The sequence below is a fragment of the Balaenoptera physalus genome (assembly GCF_965194825.1).
Source record: "Balaenoptera physalus genome assembly, chromosome: 21".
Lineage (NCBI taxonomy): Eukaryota > Metazoa > Chordata > Mammalia > Artiodactyla > Balaenopteridae > Balaenoptera > Balaenoptera physalus.
Genome location: NC_138902.1, coordinates 33,239,602 through 33,264,597, shown reverse-complemented (window position 1 = coordinate 33,264,597; position 24,996 = coordinate 33,239,602). Strand labels below are relative to the sequence as shown.

Below are 24,996 nucleotides of genomic sequence, written 5' to 3'. Positions count from 1 at the left end.
TTTGGCTTCTGGCAACAGGTTAAGTTCATCCGTCTGAAATATTTCTAGCAAAAAAAATCCCCGTATTTTGGATCTTGGTTGGCAAAGTGATGGATTATGTTTCTTCACTGGGATTGCTTCTTCCAGTTTCTTTTAAGCGTCTTTGTCTGAGTGTGATCGGGCTGCTGTAACTAAACGCCACAGACTGGGTGGCTTAAACAACAGACATTCGTTTCTCGCAGCTCTGGTGAAGACCCCTTCCTGGCTGTAGGCTTCTTGCTGTGGAGGAAGGGCTGAGGAAGCTCTCGGGGTCCGTTTTCTAAGGGCACTAATCCCATCACGAGGGCTCCACCCTCAGGACCTGGTCACCTCCCAAAGACCCCCCCCCTCCTAATACCATCACGTCAGGGTTTAGGATTCCAACATGTGAATTTTGGGGGGAAACATATATTTAGACCATGGCCTTCCGTGTGCTGACAAACAGCATTTCTCCCTCCTGAAGGCCCTTCGGCCCCAGAGTCTTACCAGAGGGCCTGCATAATGAGCCTGTTATTAAAGCCGATTAGCACTTAGCGCCTGGGGTGTGTGGATTTGTATGGAACAGTTAACGCTCCTACTGGATTAGTCCTTTTCAGCACTTGGCAAACCTGTTGCACAGTTTGTACCAAGGAAGGTTGTAGTGGGCAGTGTGTATGGGTTTTGATTTTCCAGTTACATAAGTACTCCACATGTATTAATGTTTGTTTTCATCAGGCCTACAAGATTATATGAAGGTTATAATTTATATGGGTTACATAAGTTGAGTATTTAAGTCATCATTTAAGGTTAATTTTTATTTTGGGTAAATACTTTGTTAAAAAATTTGGTGTGGCAAGGAAAAATTCCCTTTTCCCCACTCTCTAAATCCTGCTCTAAATAAGTAATTACCACTATAACATACAATTAGCCAGTTAGTTTTCAAATAGCTCTTTTAAAAAGGACATAAGGTAGAAGTTTTTCAGAATGGGAAATGATTAAAGATGCAGCTTAAAAGCTCTGAATGAATTTATTACGTTTGGTTCCGAAACGTGCAGAAGCCAAGAGCAGAGTTCTTTTGTCTTAACCATTGTCTGTGTTTGAATAGTTTTTGGTGTGTTAGAATTTAAACATTCCAAGATCTCTGTGTTCACTTCCTGAGATAGTAGAGCACAAAGAAGTCAGTGAACCGGGAGTGTGAACGGGTAGTGTTTGCAGGAGGGCCGAGTGCTGAGCTTCTCCTCCTGAGACGCTTTGGGTGATAATAAGGTGGTGGCCAAGCGTGTGCAGATCCAGGGCAGGTGCAGAGACCCGGGCCACCTCTGTGGGGACAGTGTCCACGGTCCTGTGCCTCCTGAAGAGATCTCAATTTGCACCTCATTTGGGGACTTGTTTCTAGCTTCAGGACTTTTAATAACACTTCATAGCTGCACCCCAAGGCTAAACGAGCGAAAGAAAACCGAAGGAAAAGAAGGGCATGTTATGCAGAAGACAGCGTCTCGGGCGTCAGTAAAGGCCGAGGGCTGTCGGTGGCGGGGGGCACAGAGCTGCTGGGAGCTGTTTAATGACAGAAGATCCGAGTCCTTTCAGGCCACGAGTCCTCCCCTTCTCTCTGGCTGTAGAACACAAGGCTCACCTGACCGGGTCCTGTGTCTCCTGAGCTGAAGACCTGGTCACATGACCAAGCTTCTCCCATATACTCGGCCTTCCCTAGTCAGAGAAGATCCTGTTTTCTTTCGTTTTGCCCATTTTCCTACTAGGTTGTTTTGATTTTTTTTTTTTATTGTTTTATAAAACTCTTTATATTGAGGACTTTGGATTTTTATCATTAAAAATCCAAAAACTTTTGCAATCTTTCCTAGAAAAATAGCTTGTTTTTCTGTTTTTCAAATTCAGAAAGAACTGTAAAGTTTATAATTGAATAAAAGAAGCAGTACTCATTTCTCCCCTCCCCACCATGAGTTCTGGTCTCAGAAGTTACCCCTTTTAATGTTGAAGCTCTCTCTCAAGATACCTGCCTGCAGGTTACCAAGCTCAGTGCTTATCGTACGTTGCAGAGAGATTCTGTAGAAAGCGGCCTCTGTAGAGACTGGCCCCTGTGTGTATAAACTGTTTGCTCTTTGCTTCTGGGTTTCAGAGGGAAGCACTTTTCAGAGCAGCCTTTTCTGCAGCATTAGGGAGACGTTTCCCACGGGCACGGGGTTGAGATGTGTTTTATTTGACCTGTCACCTACGGGGCAGAATCGCACATGCCCTCAGTGGCCTCTGTTGCGGATCAGACGTTTTCCGACACCTGAGAATGCCCTGCTGCACATGTTCCTATCCACAGCGTCTGGGAGGCGTGGTCCCCCAGCAGGGAGCTCTGTTCTAACTGGGGGCTGCTGCTGTGGCCACTGCATGTCTCTCTTTGATTCTGGAAAACCCTCAGCCGTGCTCTTGCTTTTCCTCATGAAACCCATCTTAGCTGCGTAGCACCCTGACTCTGGCTGAGCTCTGCCCTGCGTCAGTTTCTATCTGGCGACTTGCCCTGTCGCACTGAGGTCTCCTCCTCCCAGAAGACTCAGTATCTGCTCGGTAACACCTCGCACCCTTTCTGTCCACCGTCTGCCTTTTAGTTTCCTGGGGCCTCCTCCCGTCTCGGCCCCCGCCAGCCAGCCCTTCAGGGATGCCCTGTTCCCTGCGCTCTCCGACTAGGACACATGGTCTGCAACTGTAGCTGTACTAAAGGGGACACGTTGCGTCTCATGTCTACCTGCCACCCAGTTCTCCAGTTCACAGTTTTTGCTCTTCCCTCCAGAGATCCTGTCTGCATGTAACACATATAAACACAGAAGGACATGTCAGTACACACATGCACGCCCAGATGTCCTAAGTACACAGAGTGTGTGTGTCCCCAGATCTGTACGGGCAGCTGGTAGCACCGCTGGCGTCCTGCTGGGGGGTTGGTGTTAGTCCTGCGGCCCCTTCTGCCCCCAGGTGTGGATGCACCGTGTCTGCCTAAGGAGGCCTCAGCAGACAGGCGTTCGGGTCGCCCCCCTTGGGACTCTGCAGTGTATTTTCCTGCTCATGCTTTCGGTACAAAGATGCACTTTGCTTTGAATCACGAACCTCTCTCTTTTCTTCCATTAGCATGAATAATTTAGTTGACTGTCAAATGATTAGGGTATTTAAAAGATTTAAACATTGTTGAACAAGTGACCAAACAAACCAAGTAACCAAAGTTTAATTGGTGGTTGATCAGAAACATTTTTCATATTTTAGAAACTACTACATGTGTTTGTTACTATCAGCGAACGCAGTTGTAACATTGCACACTCCAGAACGAGTGCATGTCCCCACCAAGGAGCATTTCCACAGCAGACCGTTGTACAGAATGTAGTTTTCAGAGCAAGCCACGTGAAGCCTTAGCTGTTTCTCCACTTAGTCCAAGGAGTTTGCGTAGAGTTCTTTGGTGAGTGCCATCCCGACAGATTAAGACTGTCAGCCGGATGGATGCAGAGCCCCCGGCTGCGGAGTGGCTGCCTCTGGTCGGGTTCAGTCCAGGGAACGGAGGGCCCTCGGCTCACCCCAGCCGTCCCTAAAGCTCAGTGCACTAGTGGGGGAACCGCTGTGTCCCTGCGTTGGGCAGAGGGAAAGCACAGGGACACGGTCAAGCCAGCACGCCTGCCTCACTCTACCCGGGACGGGGATGGGGACGGGGAGGGCGCTGGTGCGTCTGTTACCCCCAGGTCCTCAGCAGGTGTCGTCCTGCCTCTGGTCTGAAGAGTGTGCCTGAAGCGTGTGTGTGTCATTGAAGGGTTTTCTGAATTGAGATACGGGTGACGTACGATATTACACGCGCTACAGGTGTGCAGCACAGTGACCCAGCCTTTAAAGGTTACGCTCCGTGTATAGTCATCATAAGACGCTGGCTGCATTCCCTGTGCTGCACAGTGTCTGATGGGCAGGGCTGGGGGCCGGGCGCCCCCTCGGCCTCACGCCGGCCCCGGTCCCCCTGGTCCCCCTTCACACCAGTGGCCGCTGCCACGCCCTCCCTCCCGTTTCTGTCTCTGCCAGCAGCGGCGGGACCGCCTTCCTCTCAGACCTCTTCACCTTGTGCATCTGTGAGCCTGTGAGGGCCCCCTAGCAGTTTTCCCGGAGCCGGAGAGCTCTAGTCTGGCGACGGGGCCTGGGATTTGGTTTCACAGCTTGACCTAGAGGCCTGGACTGGGCTGTGAAATCAGTCTCCTCCAGGATTACCAGTTTCTCAATAAATTCAGTGTTTAAACATAAAGTGGTTGTAAGTTCTAAAATTTAGAAGGGTTAGGAAATTAGGCTTTTTTAATTACATTTTAATCGGAACCTTGGTCGTCGCTGTCCTTTGGCACACACCAGACTGAGCCCCTTCCCGTGCGGGGTACTGAGGGCAGGGCCTCGGCCCCGGTTTGTGGCTTGGAAGTCATGCCCACAGCACCCACTGCCTCCAGAGTCCCCGGGCAGAGTTGGGGTGCTGAGGGGGGGCTCTGGGGAGGCTTCCGCCCGGCCCCAAGCCACCCCACACTGCCCAACCTGAGTACTTTTCACTCCGAAGCAGCTTCCCGACACAGATCCGAGCCCTTCCTGGAGCAGTGATGGCCCTCAGCCCGCCGACAGCATGACTCTGGAGTTGGGCTCTGCCCTGACACAGCGCGTGGCCTCCGGCTTCAGGCGGCCGGCCCTATGCTTTGACCTCTTTGATCCACACAAGGAAACGCACTCCTGGGCAGATGACTGTGGGGTGACAGCACTGCAGTAACGTCACCTGGTGCAGACGACCATGACACCGAAGCTGAACTCCACCCCTGCGGGGTGACAGCAGTGTTTTCCTGCTAAAAGATTGGGATGCCTGACCTAAGGAAGAGTAACAATTTTTTCCTGATGTTTGACCTTAAATACCTTTAAAAAATAATTGCTTTTATTAAAGCATTCACATGCCATGGGATCTGGACTGGACCAGTACCCTCAGGTCACGTGGCAGCCACAGAACCCACCAGAGCACTGTGTTGTATTCTTCCTCTTCGTCCCTTGCATTAGTTTCTGATTTTCAGAGATATTTTGGCATAATATTTCCTTCGCCCCCATCATTGAAATGGCGCATCTCATTTATCACCATGCAGTTTTCATGTAATTTTTCTTGCTTGGGTAAAATTTGTGTTTTGATCCTCTTTTGGACCAAGAGTTGCCCTGGCAGCCTGGGGGCATGTAGCTCCTGCTTTCTCACAGTGCACGTATAATCAGACACTTCTAATAACTCGGTTACACACTTTGCCAGAAAAATTTGAGATGAGAAACCTGCATCTGTCGCATTTGGATAATTAAAGCACTTAAAGCTAGAGCTTTATATTTGAGGAAAAACAAGAGTAAATGCAAATGATACTGTATTTTGGTCTTTAACTTTGGGACATTTTGTTCAATATTTTAAGATTACAAACTGTGAGACCGAGTTGGAGGGATGGCAGCTTAGAGTGTTTAACTTGGTCAGATAAGGCTCTTTTTTCCAGATCCAAAGAGACGAAGTTCACAGGTCTAGTTAGTTTGCTTTTTTCCAGTTTTAGGAGATATAACTGACACACAGCGCTGAATAACTTTCAGATGTACAGCACAGTGACGACTTATATATATTTCGAAATGAGGACAACAATAAATTTAGTTTGAGGACAACAATAAATTTAGTTAACATCCATGGTCTCATAGATACAGAAAAAGGGAACATTATTTTCCTTGTGATGAGCTCTTAACAGCTTTCTCTTGACAGCTTTCGAATGCACATTACAGCATTGCTGACTGTGTCATCACGCTGCACATGGCCAGTACTTGTTTATCTTATAACTGGAAGTTTGTGCCATTTGACCACCTTCCCCCAATTCCACCCACTCTCCTTTGGTAACCACAAATTAATTTTTTTTCAAGATTCCATTGATAGCTGAGATCATATGGCATTTGTCTTTCTCTGTCTCACTTATTTTCCATAGCGTAATGTCCTCAGGTCCATCCATGTTGTCACAAAAGGCAGGATTTTATTTTTTTATGGCTGAGTAATGTTCCATTGTATATATGCCACATTTTATCCATTCATCTGCCAACGGACACTTAGGTTGTTTCCATATCTTGGCTGTTGTAAATAGTGCTGCTGTGAACATGGGGGTACATATATCTTTTTGAGTTAGTATTTTTGTTTCCTTTAGATCAATACCCAGAAGTGGAACCTGCTGGGTCATATGGTAGTTTTTATTTTTAATATTTTTGAGGAACCTCCACACTGTTCTCCACAGTGGCTGCACCAGTCTACATTCCCACCAACAGTGCACGAGGGCTCCCTTTTCTCCACACCCTCTCCAGCATTTGTTACTTCTTGTCTGTCTGATGATGGCCATTATGACAGGTGTGAGGTGATATCTCCTTATGGTTCTGATTTGCATTTCCCTGATGATTAGAGATGTTGAGGACCTTTTCATGTACCTGTTGGCTACCTGTATGTCTTCTTTTGAAAATTTTCTAGTCAGATCCTCTGCCCATTTCTACACCACATTGTTTGCTTTTTGTTGTTGTTGTTGTTGTTGTTATTGAGTCGTATGAGTTCTTCAGATATTTTGGATATTATCAGGTATATAGTTTGCAAATATTTTTTCTCATTCTGTAGGTTGTCTTTTCACTTTGTTGATGGTTTCTTTTGCTGTGCAGAAGCTTATTTGTCTGATGTCATCCCACTTATTTTTTATTTTGTTGCTTGTGCTTTAGTGGCGATTTCCCCAAAAAATCATTGCCAAGACCTATGTCAAAGAGCTTTATTTTCTTATGTTTTCTTTTAGGAGTTTTATGGTTTCCAGTCTTACATTTAAGTCTTTAATCTATTTCAAGTTAATTTCTGTGAATGGTGTAAGATAGGGGTCCAATTTCATTCTTCTGCATGTATTTGGCTGTGTGGCTTTCCCATGACCATTTATTGAAGAGACTGTCTTTTCTCCATTGAATATTCTTGGCTCCCTTGTCAAGTATTAGTTGACCGTATATGCATGGGTATATTTCTGGGCTCTCAGTTCTGTTCCATTGATCTATGTGTCAGTTTTTATGCCAGTACCATACAGTTTTGATGACTATAGCTTTATAGTATAGCTTGAAATCAAGAAATGTGATGCCTTTTGCTTTGTTCTTCTTTCTCGGGATTACTTTAGCTATTCAGGGTCTTTTATGGTTCCATACACATTTTAGGATTGTTTCTGTTTTTTCCACTTCTGTAAAAAATGCCATTAGAATCTCAATAGGGATTGCACTGAATCTAGAGATGGCTTTGGGTAGTATGGACATTTTAACAATATTAATTCTTCCAACCCATGAACATGGGATACCTTTCCATTTATTTGTATCTTTTTCAGTTTCTTTCATCAACGTCTTATAGTTTTCAGTGATCTTTGACTTCCTTGGTTAAATTTATTCCTAAGTATTTTACGTTTTAGATGCCGTTGTAAATGGTATCATTTTATTTCTTTTTCACATAACTTATTGTTAGCTTGTAGAAATGGTACCTATTTTTGAATATTAATGTTTTAAATTTATTTATTTATTTCTATTTTTGGCTGCGTTGGGTCTTTGTTGCTGTGCGCAGGCATTCTCTAGTTGAGGTGAGCGGGGGCTACTCTTCGCTGCGGTGGTGGGCTTCTCATTGCAGTGGCTTCTCTTGTTGCAGAGCACGGGCTCTAGGCATGCAGCTTTGGTAGTTGTGGCACGAGAGCTCAGTAGTTACAGCTCACAGGCTCTAGAGCACAGGCTCAGTAGTTGCGGCGCATGGGCTTAGTTGCTCCGTGGCATGTGGGATCTTCCCGGACCAGGGCTCAAACCCATGTCCCCTGCATTGGCAGGCGGATTATTAACCACTGCGCCATGAGGGAAGTCCTGAATGTTAATTTTGTAACCTGCAGCTTTATTGAATTTATTGATTAGTTTTAACAGGTTTTTTTTGGTGGAGTCATTAGGATTTTCTGTATATAAAATCATGGATTCTGCAAATAGAAACAGTTTTCCTTCTTCCTTTCCAATTCTGATACCCTCTATTTATTTCTCTGGCCTGACCGCTCTGGCTAGGACTTCCATTAAGTACTGTGTTGAATAGGAGTGGTGAGAGTGGACATCCTTGTCTCGTTCCTGATCTTAGGGGAAAAGTTTTTGACCTTTCATCATTGAGTATGATGTTAGCTGTGGACTTTTCATCTGTAGTCTTTATTATGCTGAGGTATGTTCCTTCCATACTTGAGTTTTTATCATGAATGTTGAAAATTTTGTCAAGTGCCTTTTCTGCATCTACTGAGATATTTCTTTTCTTTCGTTCTATTAATGTGATGTATCACACTTATTTGATTTGTGTGTTTCAACCATCTTTGCATCCCAGGGAAATCCCACTTGATCATGGTGAATAATCCTTTTAATGTGCTGCTGAATTTGGTTTGCTAGTATTGAGAATTTTTGCATCTGTGTTCATCAGGAAAATTGGCCTGCCTATAATTTTTCTTTTCTTGCGCTGTTCTTTTCTGACTTTGGTATCAGGGTAATTCTGGCCTTGAAAAATGAGTTTACGAGCGTTCCTTCCTCTCCGATTTTCTGGAAGAGTTTGAGAAGAATTAATGTTAATTCTTCTTTAAATGTTTGATAAAATTCACCAGTGAAGCTATCTGGTCCTGGACTTCTCTTCATTGGGAGATTTTTTTAAATTACTGATTCAATTTCCTTACTAGTGAATGGTCTGTTCAGATTTTATATTTCTTCTTAATCAGTCTCAGTAGGTTATATGTTTCTGAGAATCTTTCCATTTCATCTTGGTAGTCCAGTTTGTTGGCATGTAACTGTTCCTAGTATTCTCTTATGGTTGTTTGTTTTTCTGTGATATGAGTTGTAATTTCATAGTAGCTTCTTATGATCCTTATATTTACATGGTATCAGTTGTAATGTTTCTTTCATTTAGAATTTTGATTTTGGTTGTTTTCCTTGGTGAGTCTAGCTAAAGGTTTGTCAATTTTGTTTATGTTTTCAAAGAACCAATTCTCAGTTTTGTAAATCTTTCTATCATTTTCTTGTTCTCTATTTCATTTATTTCTTCTCTTTATCATTTTCTTTCTACTAACTTTGGGCTCAGTTTGTTCTTTTTTTTCTACTTCCCTGAAGCACAGAGTTATGTTATTTGGGATCTTCCTTGCTTCTGTGTGAACTTGTCTCTTAGAACTGCTTTCATTGCATCTGTAAGTTTTAGTATGCTGTGTTTCCATTTTTGTTTGTCTCAAGATAAGTTTTATTTCCCCTTTAATATCTTCTTTGACCTGTGGGTTGTTCAGGAGAGCCTTGTTTAGTCTCCATGTATTCATGCAGTTTCCAGTTTTCCTCCTCTTACTGATGGTATATGTTGTGGTCAGAGAAGATACTTACCGTGCTTTCAGCCTTCTTGAATTTGCTCAGACTTGTTTTGTGGCCTAACATATGGTCTGTCGTAGAAAACGTTCCATGTGTGCTTGAAAGAACGTGTATTTTGCTGTCATGCTATAGAATGTTCTGCATGTGTCTGTTAGGTTCATTTCATCTATAGTGTTGTTCAGACTCACTGTTTCCATATTGATTCTCTGTCTGATCTATATCCACTGTTGAGAGTGGGGTATTAAATTCCCCAGCTATTACTGTATTGCAGTTTATTTCTCTTTTTAGCTCTGTTAGTTTTGTTTTGCTTTTTTGGTCACACTGCGTGACTTGTGGGGTCTTAGTTCCCCAACCAGGGATCAAACCCAGGCCCTTAGCAGTGAAAGAGCTGAGTCCTAACCACTGGACCGCCAGGGAATTCCCTTAGGTCTGTTAGTTTTTACTTTACATTTATGTGCTCCAATGTTAGGTGCATAAATATTAATTGTATCTTTTTGATGGATTGACCCCTTTATCATTATATAATGGCTTTCTTTGTCTCTTTACCATTTGTAAAGTCTATTTTGTCTTGAAGTATCTTTTTCCATCCATTCACTGTCAGCCTCTGTGTGTCTTTAAGGCTAAAGTGAGTCTCTTTGTAGGAAGCATATTGTTGGGTCTTGTTTTTTTAATCCATTCAGTCATTTTGTGTCTTTTGATTGGAAACTTTAGTGCATTTATATTTAATTATTGATAGGCAAGACACTTTGTTAATTTATTTCTGGCTATGTGATAGATCCATTGTTCCTTGCTTTTTATCCTGCTCTCTTTTATTGTGGTTTTTGTTTGTTTTTTGGCTGCTTTGGGTCTCCATTGCTGCACGCGGGCTTTCTCTAGTTGCGGCGAGTGGGGACTACTCTTCATTGTGGTGCTCGGGCTTCTCATTGCGGTGGCTTCTCTTGTTGCGGAGCATGGGCTCTAGGCGCATGGGCTTCAGTAGTTGTGGCACGCAGGCCCTAAAGCGTGCAGCGTTCAGTAGTTGTGGCACACGGGCTTCAGCAGTCGTGGCTCGTGTGCTCTAGAGCGCAGTAGTTGTGGTGCATGGGTTTAGTTGCTCTGTGGCATGTGGGATCTTCCTGGACCAGGGATCGAACCTGTGTCCCCTGCATTGGCAGGCGGTATTTAACTTCTGTTTCTTCTCCCTCTCACATTTTAGGTTACTGATATCATAGTTTACGTATTTTTTACGTTGTATATCCAAGGACAGATTATTGTAGTTATGATTATTTTTAGTACTTTTTTTCTACTTTTAAACTAGAGTTGTGATTTATGCACCACCATTATTACCATATTACAGACTCTAACTCTGACTATAAATTTACCTGTACTAGTGAGTTTTACACTCCCTTCATATGTCTTTATGATGTTAATTAGAGCCCTTATATTTTGCTGATGAGCTCCCTCAGCTTTTGTTTGTTTGGCAGAGTCTTTATCTCTCCTTATTTCTGAAGGACAGTTTTGCTGGTATAGAAATCTTGGTTGACAGTTTTTTCTTTTAATATTTTACAACATTTTATAATGTTGTATGTTAATTATAATTCAATAAAGTAAAAATTTTAGTAATTAAAAAAAATATTTTGAATATCATCCCATCCTCTCCTGGCCTGAAAAGTTTCTCTTAGAAATCTCTCCATAGTTTTATTGGGGGAGGGTAGTGGGTTCCCTTGTATGTAACTTGTCTCTTTTCTCTTGCTGCTTTCAGAATTGTTTGTCTTTGACGTTTAACAATTTAATTGTGTGTCTCAATGTAGATGTACTTGGGTTCAACCTGTTTGGGGTCCTTTAGGTTTCATGGATCTGGATATCCATTTCTCTCCCCAGGCTTGAGACATTTTCAGCCATTATTGCTTTAAATATACTCTCTGTCCCTTTATCTTCTCCTGGAATTCCGGTAATGTAGATATTGTTGCTTCTGACTGTGTTCCACAAGTCCCTCTGGCTTTCTTCATTCTTTCTTTTTTTTTTTGCTCCTCTGACTGGATAATTTCAGCTGTCTTCCAGGTCACTGATCATTTCAGTTGTTTCTCTGTATTGTGAAGGCTAGTTTTGAAGCTCTCTATTGAAATTTTTCAGTTCAGTGACTGTGTTTTTCAGTTCCAAGATTTCTGGTGTGTGGTTTTCTTTGTTTTTGATGGTGTCTACTTCTTTGTTGAACTTCCTGTTTTGTTCATGTGTTGTTGTCCTAATTTCATTTAGTTGTCTTTGTGTTATTGTGGTTCACTAAACTTCTTTAATAGGGTTATTCTGAATTCTTTGATAGTTCATAGATATTACATTTCTTTAGGGTCAGTTATTGGAGCTTTATTAGTTCCCTTTGGTGGTGTGACATTTACCTGCTGTTGTGATGCTTGATTCCCTACATTGTTTTCTGCACTTTTGAGTGAGTGGCTTCCTCTTCCAGACCTTATAGATTCTTTGCTAGAGACAGTTCTTGACCAGCTTAGTTTGGGTTTCTGGACCTGTCAGCTGCTAACGTGCTTGGGCCGATGGGGCTATGCGTGTTTACTTTGGGGCAAGGCCACTGTCTGAGCCCTGGGCCCTGAGGTCGTGTTGGGTGGGGGGGTTGCTGCTGGCTGACAGTGTTCAGACAGGTTGGCTGGCTTGGTTCTCTGCCCAAGTGAGACTGTAAGAGGGACTGCAGGGGCCTGGGTTCTCTGGTTAGGCTTTGCAAACAGCCAGGATGGGACGCTATCCTCAGCAGTAGAGGGGGCTGTGCATTAGCTTCCGTGCCCTGGTGGGGCAGCAGGGTGGGCCTCAGGGTCTGCCCGGCTCAATGTTTGCGATCCCAAATCAGACTGGACTGTGCCTGAACTCCCTGGCTAGGTGGGGCCACCGGTTTTGCTCTGCAGAAGGGAAGAACCTCAGGCTGTGCCCTGCACTCAGCTGCCACCGTAAGCAGGGCTGCTGGAGAGACAGTACCGCCTCCTGTGTGCTCTGCCCAGGGCCCCTGGTCAGGTGGGCTGAAGGCTGCACTCAGCTGTGGGCGGGCCGTGGATTGGTTTCCCCTCCCAGGAGCAGCAGATGGTAAGGCTCTTTGTGGTCTTGACTCAAGCTGACCCGCGCCCCAAGTTCCCTTGTCAGATGGTGCTGCTGGCTTCGCTTTGTGGGTGATCAGCTCTGCCTGTTGGACTCTGGTTGGCAAGGCTGGGAGCTTTACTCAGCCGTGGGCAGTGCTGTGAATTCACTTTTTGCCCAGGCAGAGCGGGAGGCCCGGAGATCCCAGTTGGGCTTTGTGCTCACGTGGGGCAGTAGACGAGGTGTGACAAAACCCTCCCGCTAAATTGCTCCAACAGAACGAGTTTTGGTAAGTTATGGATGACAACTTTCTTTCTAGGATTTCATAGATTTTCCTCCCATGGGGTGTGAAGTACTTTTTTCAACTGAGTTATGGGCACAGGGAAAAGTAATTCTTCCTTGTTCGGAGCTGAAATTCACTTTCTCATCTCTTTTGGACAGCTTCTCGGGTACCGCTCAGAGTTTCATAGCGTATCATGTTTGTCTTCATTTTGGGGCCGTCCCTTTCTCCCTGGCTCTCATCTCACTTATAAAGAATTTTTTACCCCTGGCCCTTCTGACTGCAGGACGCATTTGAGTTTGTCACCTCTGCCCTCTGAGGATGGAAACTTCCTCACCCCACACTGCGAACGGCACTTGCACTCCACACAGCCCACGGTTCCAGTTGTGCTCAGGAGCGCTTCCGTGTCCATGGGCACCCTTCATGTGGCGCCTGTGGAGGGCAGCCTCCCTGAGATCAGGGGCAGAGCCCTTGGGCTGGGACCTGCTGGGTGGCTGCAGTCAGGTCTGTGGGTGACATCCCCGTGTCCCTCTCGGGGTACAGTTCAGGTGTAAATGTGGGCACTGCAGGCAGAGCAGGTTTGTCAGTGAAGGAGCGGTCTGGCTTTGACACATTCTTTTGGGATCGTTAAGCCTAGTGTGACGGCCACGCTCCTGTAGGATGTGCCTGGCCCAGGGTGGGTCTCCCTCAGGCTGCCAGCCGGCCGTTTTCCCCACGCTGTACGTGAGCGCTCACCAATCAGAACTCCTACTGCTCTGTCTGTAGATGTGCCATCACTTGTCACTTAGTAGTTATCTGCCAGCAGAGAGAGGTTTTCGCACCTGGTCCCTCTGATTTCTTCCGGGTGCTGTGTCAGCTGTGACCTGGGACGTCTGCTCGTTGGGGACGTGGAGCCTCGCTCTTATGTCACCTGGAGGGTATTGCCAGCCCTTGAGTGATGTGTGGCAGTGGGACAGGTGTCCTGAGTCCCCACAACCAGAGGCCTGGATTCACACGCTGGGGACAGATGTGGCATCCGAGGGGGTGGGGTCACCTACAGGTTCTGAGCCCGGCCGGACTAGGGGCACCAAGGCCAGCCCGTGGAGGGAGAGGCGGGAAGAAGGCTGCCCTTCTCGAGGGGCAGCGAGGTGGAGGCGAGCCTGGTGGGCAGTGTCCAGTGGGAGGTGTGGGTCTGAGGTTTCTTAGAGCTCAGGGTCTGGCGTGGGCCCTTATGCTCTCCACGGAAAGGTGGTGGGTGACACCCAGAGAGCTCTTCGCCTCACGTGCATCCCTGCACCTGCCCAGAGGGCGAGCACATCTGTGTTTCCCAATTACAGGTGAGAAGAAGCTGGGAAGGGAGGGTTTAGAGGCAAAGGAGAGGGGAGAAGGGGGAGCATGCCCTAAGCCGGTGACACGTTCCTGCAGTGTGGGCCTCCCGGACTGAAGGGCACAGGTGGTTTGTGTTGAGGTTTTTATTATTTTAAACGTTTTTAGATGCTCCTTTTGGTGGTGGTTTTATCTCTAGTTTCCCCCAAGCTCTGGGGCCCACATCTAAGACTTACCATCTCATTTAGATCATCTCAACGATTTGTAGTACCATCTCATTTAGATCATCTCAGTGATCTGTAGTAAGTTTCTCCTGTAGGCTACAGGGTGGTTGCCCTAGAACTCTTTTTTCCCCCAGTTTTATTGAGAAGTAACTGACACGCCTCACTGTATAAATTCCACACGTGTAGTACGATGCTGTGACTGACGTACGTCAGGAAGTGATGACCACGCTAGGGTTAGTTACCACCCATCATCTCGTGTAGATACAGGAAAAAGAAGGAAATAGGTTTTTCTCCTTGTGATGACAACGTAGGATGTACTCTCTTAACAACCTTGCTGCACAGGCAGAGAGTGGGTTCCGTCCAGATCACTGCAATAAAGCAAGTCATGCCAAGTTTTTGATTTCCCAGCGTGTATTAAAGTTGTGTTTATGCTAGATTGTAGTCTGTTAAATGTGCAGTAGTATTATGTCTTTAAAAACGTAGACACCTTAATTAAAAAATGCTTAATTGCTAAAAAACATGCCAACCATCATCTGAGCCCTCAGCGAGACATAATCAGCCCTGGAGGGGTGAGCACGGCAGGGTCGCAAGCTGTTTGTTTCCTGTTCTGTGGATGGTCTCACACCAGTGCTCGCTTGCGGCCTCCTGGTTCAGGTTTCAGTGCTGCTGCATTTTTAACATTTCAAAGCATTTAAAGCCAGGTCTGCCCTATGGGAGATTCCTTCCTCCATCCCCTTCAAAGAAAACCAGCTGCAGTTGGTGTGATTTTGGGCTCCAGGGACATCAGAGTGGCTCACGGTAAAGGCACTTGACACGAGACTTCTGGAGATGTACTTCCTTTTCTCCATTCCTCCCTTATTACTGTATCTCTTTGAATGTAAGATGCCAGGCGTTAATTACATCCTGATTTCAGAAATAAAAAAGTACAAAATTATTTGTCTTAGAATAAACAAAAACGTGTGGTTTCTTCTCAAAGTCCACCTGGAGGTTGGTGCAGCCCCCCACCTCGTGTCAGGAGCCCCACCATCCCGACCTGGTTTGGCTGAAGTGTGGTCACTGATCGTCCGTTATTAAACGTGGGTGGGTTTACCCACTGTCCCCACTGGGTAACGGAGATTACCTGCAACTGATGGGAAAAGTCGGTGTGCGGATACGGCAGGTAAGGAAATCGGTGCCAGCTTCTGTGCTGAATGTCAGCCCCGCAGTTACTGCAGAATACGGCTGTGACCTGTTTATTTACTATGTCAGATGTGATCTTTTCTTAACCTTTTATTAGGTTCAGGGAGCGAGTTTCCGAGGCTGGAAAGAAGTGACTTCGCTGTTTAACAAGGATGACGAGCAGCACCTGCTGGAAAGATGTAAATCCCCCAAGTCCAGAGGGTGAGTAGCTGCTGTCTGGACGGCGGCCGTTCCAGAGGTGGCGGAGAGCAGGGCCGTGTGTGGGTACGCTGAGGGCTTCCTTCCCCGTGTGAGGAGACAGAAATGAGTTGTACTGATTTTGACAGTAAGCACTTAGAAAGATTATGGAAAAGTGGAAAAAAAGCTTCTCTGACCAGCTCTCAAACTTAACCGTAAATAGAACTTATGAGTCTTAAAGCAGCTTGTAGCCATGCTTAAGGTGTGTAGTAGTTTCAGAAAATCAAGAAAAAAAACCAGTCAAAAATGCAAAGATTGATTGTAAACTGTAAAAGATTTTAGAAAATTGGGGCTTCCCTGGTGGCGCAGTGGTTAAGAATCTGCCTGCTAAGGTAGGGGACATGGGTTCGAGCCCTGTTCCGGGAAGATCCCACATGCCGCGGAGCAACTAAGCCCGTGCGCCACAACTACTGAGCCTGTGCTCTAGAGCCCGCAAGCCACAACTACTGAGCCCATGAGCCACAACTACTGAAGCCCACGCACCTAGAGCCCGTGCTCTGCAACAAGAGAAGCCACGGTAATGAGAAGCCTGCGTGCCACAATGAGAGAAAGCCTGTACACAGCAACAAAAACCCAACACAGCCAAAAATAAATAAATTAAAAAAAGAAGATTTTAGAAAATTGAATATATTTAAGCTGACAGTGCTGCTAGTTTATTATAAATATTTTGAAAGTTTAAAAAATGTGTTTAGGGAGTTCCCTGGCGGTCCACTGGTTAGGACTCTGCGCTTTCACTGCCGTGGGCCCGGGTTTGATCCCTGGTTGGGGAACTAAGATCCCACAAGCTGTGAGGCATGGCCAACAACAACAACAAAATGTTTCTAAAGATGAAAATATAAATTCAGTGACGACCTAGTGGAATTGCCAGCAGCAGGTGACTCCTGGTTGAGGCTGACTGTAGAGAGGCTTCTCCTCCGAGGACCGGGTGCCTCGGCAGCACTCATGACCCGCCAACACTGTCTGGCCCTCCCCTGCCTCTGACCCCGTGGTCGTGACCTCACCCGCCCTCTCTGCAGGGACTGTTTAAGTCGGTCCTCCTGGATGTCAGGGTGGCAGCTCACGGGGGGCCTGAAAACACGCCTGTGTCCTGGCCCCTCAGTCCAATTAAATGAGACTCTGAAGGGGTTGGGCCTGGACACCGGCGTTTTTACCCCTGTGTCCTGGGGATGCTCCCGGCAGCCAGGCTGGGGGACCACGGCCAGAGCCCTGAGTCGTGCGTGAGCATCTGCCTCCACAGTCGGCCGTGTTTTCCTCAGAGTGCACAGCGCTCTGAGCTCTGAACGTCTGAGGCTGCAGCTCGGAATAAACCTGTGGAAAACTGACGTGGTAAATGGAGTAACCCCCCATTTCTGAATCTGGACCTGGGGCTTCTTTTCTCAGGTTTGTTCAGAGACAAGCTCAGCCTTCCGTGTGGCCTTGAGACAGTCCGCTTTTTTCTCTTCTGAGAGTGACTTTGCATTTTGCCAAGTGTGGTACCTTAAATACAGTGTTCACAAGTTTCCCTAATCATGTGTAGTGACTGATTTTTCCTTATTAATATTAATATTTCAAGTTTTACACATAAATCTGTGTGAGCTTTCCAAACAAAACTTTTTTTAAAAAGAACCTTTTATTTTATAAAATAAACACAACTTGAGGCTCTGAGATGATTGATCACCAACACTTAACTCTTCCGTCTCCTGTAGAGCTAACTTACGATTAAAAGAAGATTTGAAGACGGAGAAGAAGTCTGGATTTTGGGACAATTTGGTTTTGAAACAGAATACACAGTCTAAGAAACCAGACGAGATCGAAGGTTGGGAGCCTCCAAAACTTGCTCTTGAAGACGTGGCAGCCGACTCGGGCGACCCCATGAGTGACCGTCTGTCTGGGCCGGGCTGGGAGGAGGACGCCAGGGGCTCCACCAAATACACCAGCCTGGCCGGCGCCGGGAACAGCTCTCGCTGGAGCCTCAGGTCAGCGGGGAAGCTGGTCAGCATCCGGCGGCAGAGCAGAGGCCACCTGACGGACGACTGGGAGGAGCTGGAGTGACGGCCCCAAGTCCCGCGTGTGCGCAAACCAAAATCTGTCTAATTTTGCACCTTCGTATCTCATTTCATTCAGATTCCTAGAGTTTGCTGTATCATGGTGTTTTTTTAGTAGAGTATCAAGTCTGGTCTTTCCCAGATGAAAAGTGCAGAGAATCTGCCCTGTGCCGTTTTATTTGGACTCTCCTCTTCAAATGCTTACTTAGGAAATTCCTCGGTGGACACAAACAGGGACCACACGTCGACTGCCTTATGTGGAAACGTCCTCCTGTCGTCCACGTGTTGCTGAGACTGGAGGGCGTGAGGTTTGCTGCTGTCTGGGAGAAGCGCAGTGGTAATTTGCATTTTGCCACAAAACCATCTTCCTGTGTCCTCGGTTGCAGTTCTTTGTTCCGTGGCTTGATCCCTTTCTCTGCATGTAGCACATACGTGTAGTCTATGACACAAGAATGTAGCAGCTGCGCAATTCTCTTCTGTTGCCAGAAACCTGCAATCCAGGTGTAAAATGAATCTTCCAAAGGTGGTGTTACATTGTGTTAACTCTTCTTTTGTACTAAACTTTAAAATATGCAAGCAGAATAAACCCTGGAGAAGCGAAGGCTGTATCTGATCAGTGTGAACACACTGTCTGCAAACGCATCTTCATCTCCAGCCTCCCGTGAGCGCATTAGATGGTGACAGTGGTTCTTACCTTGAGGTTTTATTTTTACTTCTCCTGAACTTTTAAATATTGATCTTATTTTCTTCTAAAACTTTGTTCTCCGTTTTTGATTGCAGATTAAAGAATGCTATAAAGTATGGATCAGTTTTAGTAACTTGACAATTTTGTTTGGAAAATAATAACTCGCTCATTAAGAGTTAAAACTGTATGTAAAATGATGAAAGTGCCTCTCTTCTTTAACACCCAGGGTTTTGTTTTCCCAAATGAGAGACTGGCTGGTTTGGGCACGTCACTGAGGCGTCTCGTGTGTCTCCAGACTTGCTTTCTGTCTCCCTGATAGACTGGCCCCTTGGTCGGGTACCCGTGCACGTGTGTCCTCAGCAGGACAGCTCTGATCCCCAGGAGTACGTGTCTATCTCAGGTCACAGTGGCTTCACAGAGAAGGTATAGGGGATTTTTGGTTAAAAACGAAAACCTCCAGTTACACTGTGCATTCCTCTCTTTAAAAGCCACTGTCCTCAGTGTTCAGTGAGCAGTTCTGTGCTGTTCCATGTAAGGGGGTGTCATTTAGCATTTCTGTGGACTCCGGGGGGTGACACTGTCTGCCTGTCATCTGTCATTTCTCAGTCATCTGTCTACACTCTGTCAACTCCAGCCATCTATGTACAATGTATACCTGTCCTCTAACCATCTCTCTCTCTCTGTCTGTCTACATAGCGTCCATCAGTCATCTATGTCCATCTTTTTCTGAGACAAGAAGTTTACTTCACTGAGCCTTGAAAGGGGGGACATGTAAGTGGTGGTAAAATCCAGTTTGCGTTAGAACCTTGAAATGGTTAATACTGGAACTGAAAACCGCATTTCCTCAGGTAAACAGTTCAGTACATAGACTGTAGTCCTTCTCCCCTAAAGAGACACTTGCTGTGGCTGCAGACGAGCTCCAGACCGTCATTTACGCGAGGATTTTAAAGCAGGAGCTGCGGGCTTGCCTTGGGCTAATCCTGTGTTGAGGTGCAGGGACGCAGACCTCTTGTCCGAGGCTCTGGGCAGGGAGCTCGGTGTGGGGATGGGGACAGCGTCCCCACCGTGGGGAGCCTGTGCCCGTGTGCTGTGACGCTCAGTGCCTGTGACACACCCATGGTGCACAGCCGGCAGGACAGCCCTTCATACCATTGTTCCTCAAAACCAGACCGGGGTTGGAATATGCACATAAATCACACTTACCTACAAAGATTAACGTAAAAATGAATTTTTCTTCTGTTGTATCTGATTAAACGAAGATAACTATGTGGGTTTTAATATAAATATTTATTGGTATGCTTTGGGGGAAAGATATTTTTTCTTGATAGAATTTACCGAAGCATCTTTGTTTTGTTCACTGGCTGATGAGAGAACAGGTTTGTTTGAATTCTGTAAAAACATAGCTTCTCTGTGTGAAGAGTGAAGTGTCTGCTCTTTCGACTGTCGTTTTTAACAGGAAAGCGATTGGCTTCAAAGAAGGTTGAATTCATCCTTAATGCTGAGGTTTTTTAAAATAAAAACATGCTTTATATACTCTGACTGTTTGCACGGTTACTGGCATCTGCTTCCGGTGACTCAGTCACTCAGAGCTGATGGCACCTGTCTCGACACCTTCAACCTCATTTAAGATGCCAACAAAATGTGTAGACTCATAAATAAACGACCAACTTCAACCTCAGCTGTTGGGATGTATCTTTTGTGTATTTGAATGGATGCTGTTTGGGAACAGCAGGCGCTGCGCCTGCCCTGCCCTGGGCCCTGCTTCCGATTTCACTGCAGTGACTTCACGAGTTAGAGCCTGAAGCAAGCCTCCCCTCAGCACCCAGCTGATAGGAGTACGTTCTTTACTTAATCATCTTCGTCTTGTAAAAAGGTTTCCATCTGTTTTTCCTAAACAGTGGCCTCTTCTGGAGAGAAACCCTGACCTCCCTTAGGGACTGGGTGACCGCGATGCCGTCTCAAGCCAGGTGACACGTCCGAGTCCCACCGCCTTCCTTTCCCGTGGTGTGTGTGTTTCTGCCTTTCCCTTGCTGGTCTCCTGGCCTGTCCCTGCCCTCGTCCCCTCTTCTTCCCCTCCCCCCCACCTCACCCACTCCTGCTCCTGTCCTGCTCTACACCTGCCTCTGGGGGCGTGTGGTTCTGCTGGTGGCGTCAGACCCTGAACCTCAGATGCTCACTCACGGATGTACGTCACCAGATATTTTCCGACTGTTGTCACAGGCCAGGGGACTTTCTCTTCTTTCTCCCCATTTACTTCTAGCCATTTATCTACTTTCTAGTTTTTATGGTTCTCAGTTGATATTTGATTGAAGAAGGGCAGAACACTATTTAATAAGCTTTAAAGAAATGAATTGGCTAAAAATTTTTTAACTTTGTGATAAAATAGTCCAAAGGGGGTACAGATGGTGCTGAATGACTAACCAAGGGACCTGCTGCTGCCACTGCTTTCTTTTGGCAGAAGAGCGGTTCTGGGTGATGGATGCGGGGCAGAAACGCCCTCCGAGGGGGTTTCCCAGCGCCTGTGCCCTGAGGACAGGCACCGTCACTTCCTAGTAGTCGCCGCTTCACCACAAGGGTCTGATGGGGCTGCGACCTGCACGTGACGCTGTCATGGTGAGTGCGTGTCCTCACGGCTGTGTTCTGTCATTTGTAATCGTGGATACAGGACCCGGCCTGGTCCAGAACTGTCTGCAGGGCACCTCCTGGGTTGCAGGGTCCCTCGGGGCTCCTGGGGCAGGGGGTGGGGTGGGGTGGTGGACGGCCACATCCTGTCCCAGCCTGGTCCACTCGGTGCCGGCCAGCTGTTACGTTCAGCCAGCTGAATGCACCTGTTTTCAGAAAAAGCACTACTTTGTAACCTAAATGGCTTTCGATTTTCGAAAGCCACGAAGAGTCACATTGCAATGAAAAATCACCAATCTTCACTAATAGCAGAACAAAGTGATGAACTATTGATAGATTTTGCCCGCTGTTGAAAAATGTAAAATTTCTATGGAAAGAAGCCATCTCAGAATTTGGAAAATATTTGAGCTGTGTCTTTTAGTAACAGGGTGACAAACGCAAAGGTGACCCCCAGGGTGTGAGGTGTCACAATGGGTCTAGAAGGGAAGCCCCGCGTAGCTGGGTAGCACCCCAGATTTGGTGCCCCTGATGAGGTCATCGTGTTACCCTGGAGATAGTGGCCCAGCACCCCACTTTCCTCAAACCCACGGGGAGAATGACGTGGCAGACGAGACCTTTTAACGGTTGCGTTCGGGTGAAGGATTACAGGTGACTTTCACCTCTCTGTTTTTCATGCCTTCTGGGGGGGGGGTATTTTGAAAAATCAGTTAGACAAGCATACAGACCATATTAACAAGCAAACCAGCTCCACTCTGGGTTTTTCTATCCATGTCGTCTCCCTGCTGTGTTCGCACAAGGACAGGTCAGGGCGCTGCGGCTGGTCCTGAGGCCGTGGGAAGGTGAGGTGTGGCTGGGCCAGCCCCGCAGGGGGCCCTGACCCACTCGGTTGTTGGGGCCACGCCCAAGGCTACCGTGGCCTGGGCACGGCTCCCGAGTCCTCCTGAGAGTGGGGATGTGGCCTGGAGGGACGACCCACCCGGGCCTGTGGCCCCCGAGTCCCCCCACCTGCACAGATGAGACGGGGACTTGGCAGTGAAGCCACAGGGGGAATAAACCGAAAATCGGCTTCCTCCCCGTGAGGAAGAGGCCGTCTTTTTTGACAGAGTGCCTGTGTTCCAGTTCCCAAGTGGCGACTCCAGCCTTCATGCAGAAATTCTGAATTTAGAAATGGTGGCTTTAAACAGAACAGCCAGGGAGCGATGGCACGTGGCTGTGGTGCGTGCGTCTGCCTCGCAGAGGGAGGACAGGGAAGAGACCTCAGACCCTGGTGTCGGGCGAGGGTCTCAGGCGCCGTCCACTCCACTCCCTGGTGCCGCCCGGCCTCCTGCGGGGCACCTGGCCCATCGGGGCTCCCAGAGGCGGTGCCGCCGTGCCCGTTTCGCAGATGATCAGAGTGAGGCTCCGAGGGTGTTTGTGCCCAGGCACTCGCTGGACCAGGAGCTGGGATCCAGGTGGGCACAGGTGGGGAAGCCAGAGGCACCTGCTGTTCCTAGGGGTCTGACGTGTCCCTGGGACTGGTTGGGGGCACAGGGCCTGGCTTCAGACTCACAGGGACGGGGTCTAAATGCTGGCTTAGACCCCGGGAGGCCACACAGTTTGTCCCTCGTCGCAGAAGGCGTGGCTGGCGTGGGACAAGGTGGTGAGGGCCAGGCGAGGCTGCGGGGCATCTGGGCTGGTGTCCCCACCTGGCAGTCCCTCCCGGACGGGTGGAGCCCCCTGCCCGTATGCACCGGGCAAACGTTTTCATGAAGCAGACGGAGCATGGGATTCAGTGGGGTGAGGAGGCCGTGTAGCTGGCGGACAGGAAGCTGAGAGGCTGGCGGAGTTTGGGAGACATTCCTGGGGCAGCAGGGGTGCCAGGGCCTCAGAGCGGGAACTTACCACAGGTCTGCAGGCTCTGTGAGCCTGGTTCAAGGAAAGGGGCTCCTCCTGGACTCTGCTTTTCTCACCTGTCAGCCACCCAGGGTCCCGACGGTGAGGAAGCCAGCGCCCAGCTTCTGTGCACTCACAGCTCATCCAGGAGAAGAACCATCCCCAGTGAAACAGTCGTTCTCCTTTGAACAACAGGAAAGGCCATGCTCGGCTATGAACAAGAGTCCCCACAGCTTGGTCACTCTGTGGGTCCTGAGGAGTTGGGGGCCCCCGGGTCTCAGTGTGTGTGGGAGTGTTAAGAGTTGTGCTTTTTCTGTACAGCGTGTGCCACTCCTGAGCCCGGTAGCAGCAGGCATGTGCAAGGGAGGCCAGATTACACCTAAACCTCTAAGTGGTGGTTATTTTTCATAATTAAGCCGGCACATTTCAATTTGGCTTATTTTTGGAAGTGACAAGCATTTCAGTTTTTAAAAACTGTATTATGGAAAATACCTATGCAAAAGTAGAAACAGTGCAGTGGGCAACTCAGCCACTGAGATTCCACAGTTGCTGAATGTGTCACATTTACTTCACATGTGTGTTTACCTGATAAACGACTTCAAGGCTGAGATATATATTTACCATTTAAAAGTAAATTACAGACATCATGACGTTTCACTCCTGAATGCGTACAGCATGTGTTTCTAAAAACTAATCTATTCCCCCTGCATAACTAACTACTACGTCAATGGCACACCTCACAAAACTAACCATTCCCTAACATCATCCAATACCCATAGATACAGTCAGGTTTTCCCAACTGTCTGCAAAATGTCTTTTTAGCTGCTTTTAATTTTGTCCTCAAGACCACGACATGGTGTACGGATTGTGCCTGGCCTGCTGCAGGGGCTCAGCCGATACTGAGGTAGGTGTGAAATGTGGGCATGGGGATGACAAGTTCCCTCCCTCCTCACCTGCCTGCAATCGCCTCTCTCCTCCTGCAGGAGTGTGTGTCTGGGGACTCGCTTCTGTACAAATCCACCACTTTGTGCTGGGTTCCGATACTCAAGAGTCCTTTCTCTGGGTATCGGCCAAGTTTCTGATTCTGTCCCAGGCCTCTGTCATCTGTCTTCTGGTCGCCCTCCTCCCTCCAGGGTCTTTGGCCTCAGTGAAGTGGTAGGCAAGTTTATGTAATTAGAAGTTAATGTCTCAGCATGACTTTTCAGAATTGCAGAATTTAGTGATAAAGGCGGGGTAGAATTTTAGCTTTCAAGAGAGTTGAATATATCTGGAAGGGGGTGGTGATGGGAAAAATACCATTTGCTTTGAGTTTTCTTTTTGAGAAGTATTTTTTTTCTTTAGAGGCTAGGGTTTCAAAATTCTCTTCTCCCTAGAAACTTAGAACTGGCTCAGTAAGCTAGCAGCAGGATGCCAAGAATTTTTGTTCTGTAAGAAATCTCCAAAGCTCAACATTCAGAAGCGCCTGGAAGACCCATTTCCCTTGGGAACCAGTGAGCAGGACCCAGATGAGGAGGGCATTGCTCTCCCCCAGGAGATCCGCAGCTCTATTCTAGTACTTCGCTGTTTCTCTCACTTTGTAATTTGGGTGCTTACAGGTCTTCAAAAGGCAATGTGAGATAAAATACTGGAAAGATATCAAAATTTAAGTAATTACCTTGAAGTAGAATTATGGGTAGCATTTTCATTTTTTTTTGTATATTGGCTTTTTAACAAAACTTTTTACAGTGAATATACATTACTTCTTTTGTGATCAAAAAACAGGGTGACCAATGTTGAAATAGTAACATCTCATTTTTTAAATGGAAAATATCAAACATATCCAAAAGAAGAAACAAAATTATATAAATCATGGGTTGGCACACTACAGCCTGGTGGACAAATGTGGCCGTCCCCCTGTACTTACTTATATGGCGTACAAGTTAAGAATGGTTTTTATATTTTCAAATGGTAGAACAACTTAAAAGAATAATATACTGTGATACGTGAAATCCCGCAGAGTTTAATTGGAACACTCGCTATCAATGTCCCCCATGCAGTCCAAGTCTGAGTTACGTATAGATTGTCTATGGCTGCAAGAGAGAATGTGGGCCCTGAAAAGCCAAAAAT

At 46.8% G+C, this 24,996-nt stretch overlaps 2 protein-coding genes across 3 annotated transcripts in view; one reads left to right on the top strand and one right to left on the bottom strand.

Moving 5' to 3' along the window:
• TDRP (testis development related protein) overlaps positions 1-20,074 on the top strand; it is a 56,642-nt gene extending 36,568 nt beyond the window's left edge. Inside the window, exons 2-4 of one of the 2 annotated variants that reach the window (XM_082444017.1) lie at positions 15,248-15,430; positions 15,548-15,651; positions 17,373-20,074. In XM_082444017.1, coding sequence (XP_082300143.1) covers positions 15,401-15,430; positions 15,548-15,651; positions 17,373-17,718 — 480 coding nt within the window. In that variant the 5' untranslated portion in view covers positions 15,248-15,400 and the 3' untranslated portion in view covers positions 17,719-20,074. The remainder of the gene's footprint in view (positions 1-15,247; positions 15,431-15,547; positions 15,652-17,372) is intronic. The other variant, XM_082444016.1, reaches the window with a different exon arrangement.
• FBXO25 (F-box protein 25) overlaps positions 18,467-24,996 on the bottom strand; it is a 58,995-nt gene continuing 52,465 nt past the window's right edge. The window contains exon 10 of the mRNA XM_082444001.1: positions 18,467-23,072. Within this exon, the coding sequence (XP_082300127.1) occupies positions 23,031-23,072 (42 nt within the window). The 3' untranslated portion in view covers positions 18,467-23,030. The remainder of the gene's footprint in view (positions 23,073-24,996) is intronic.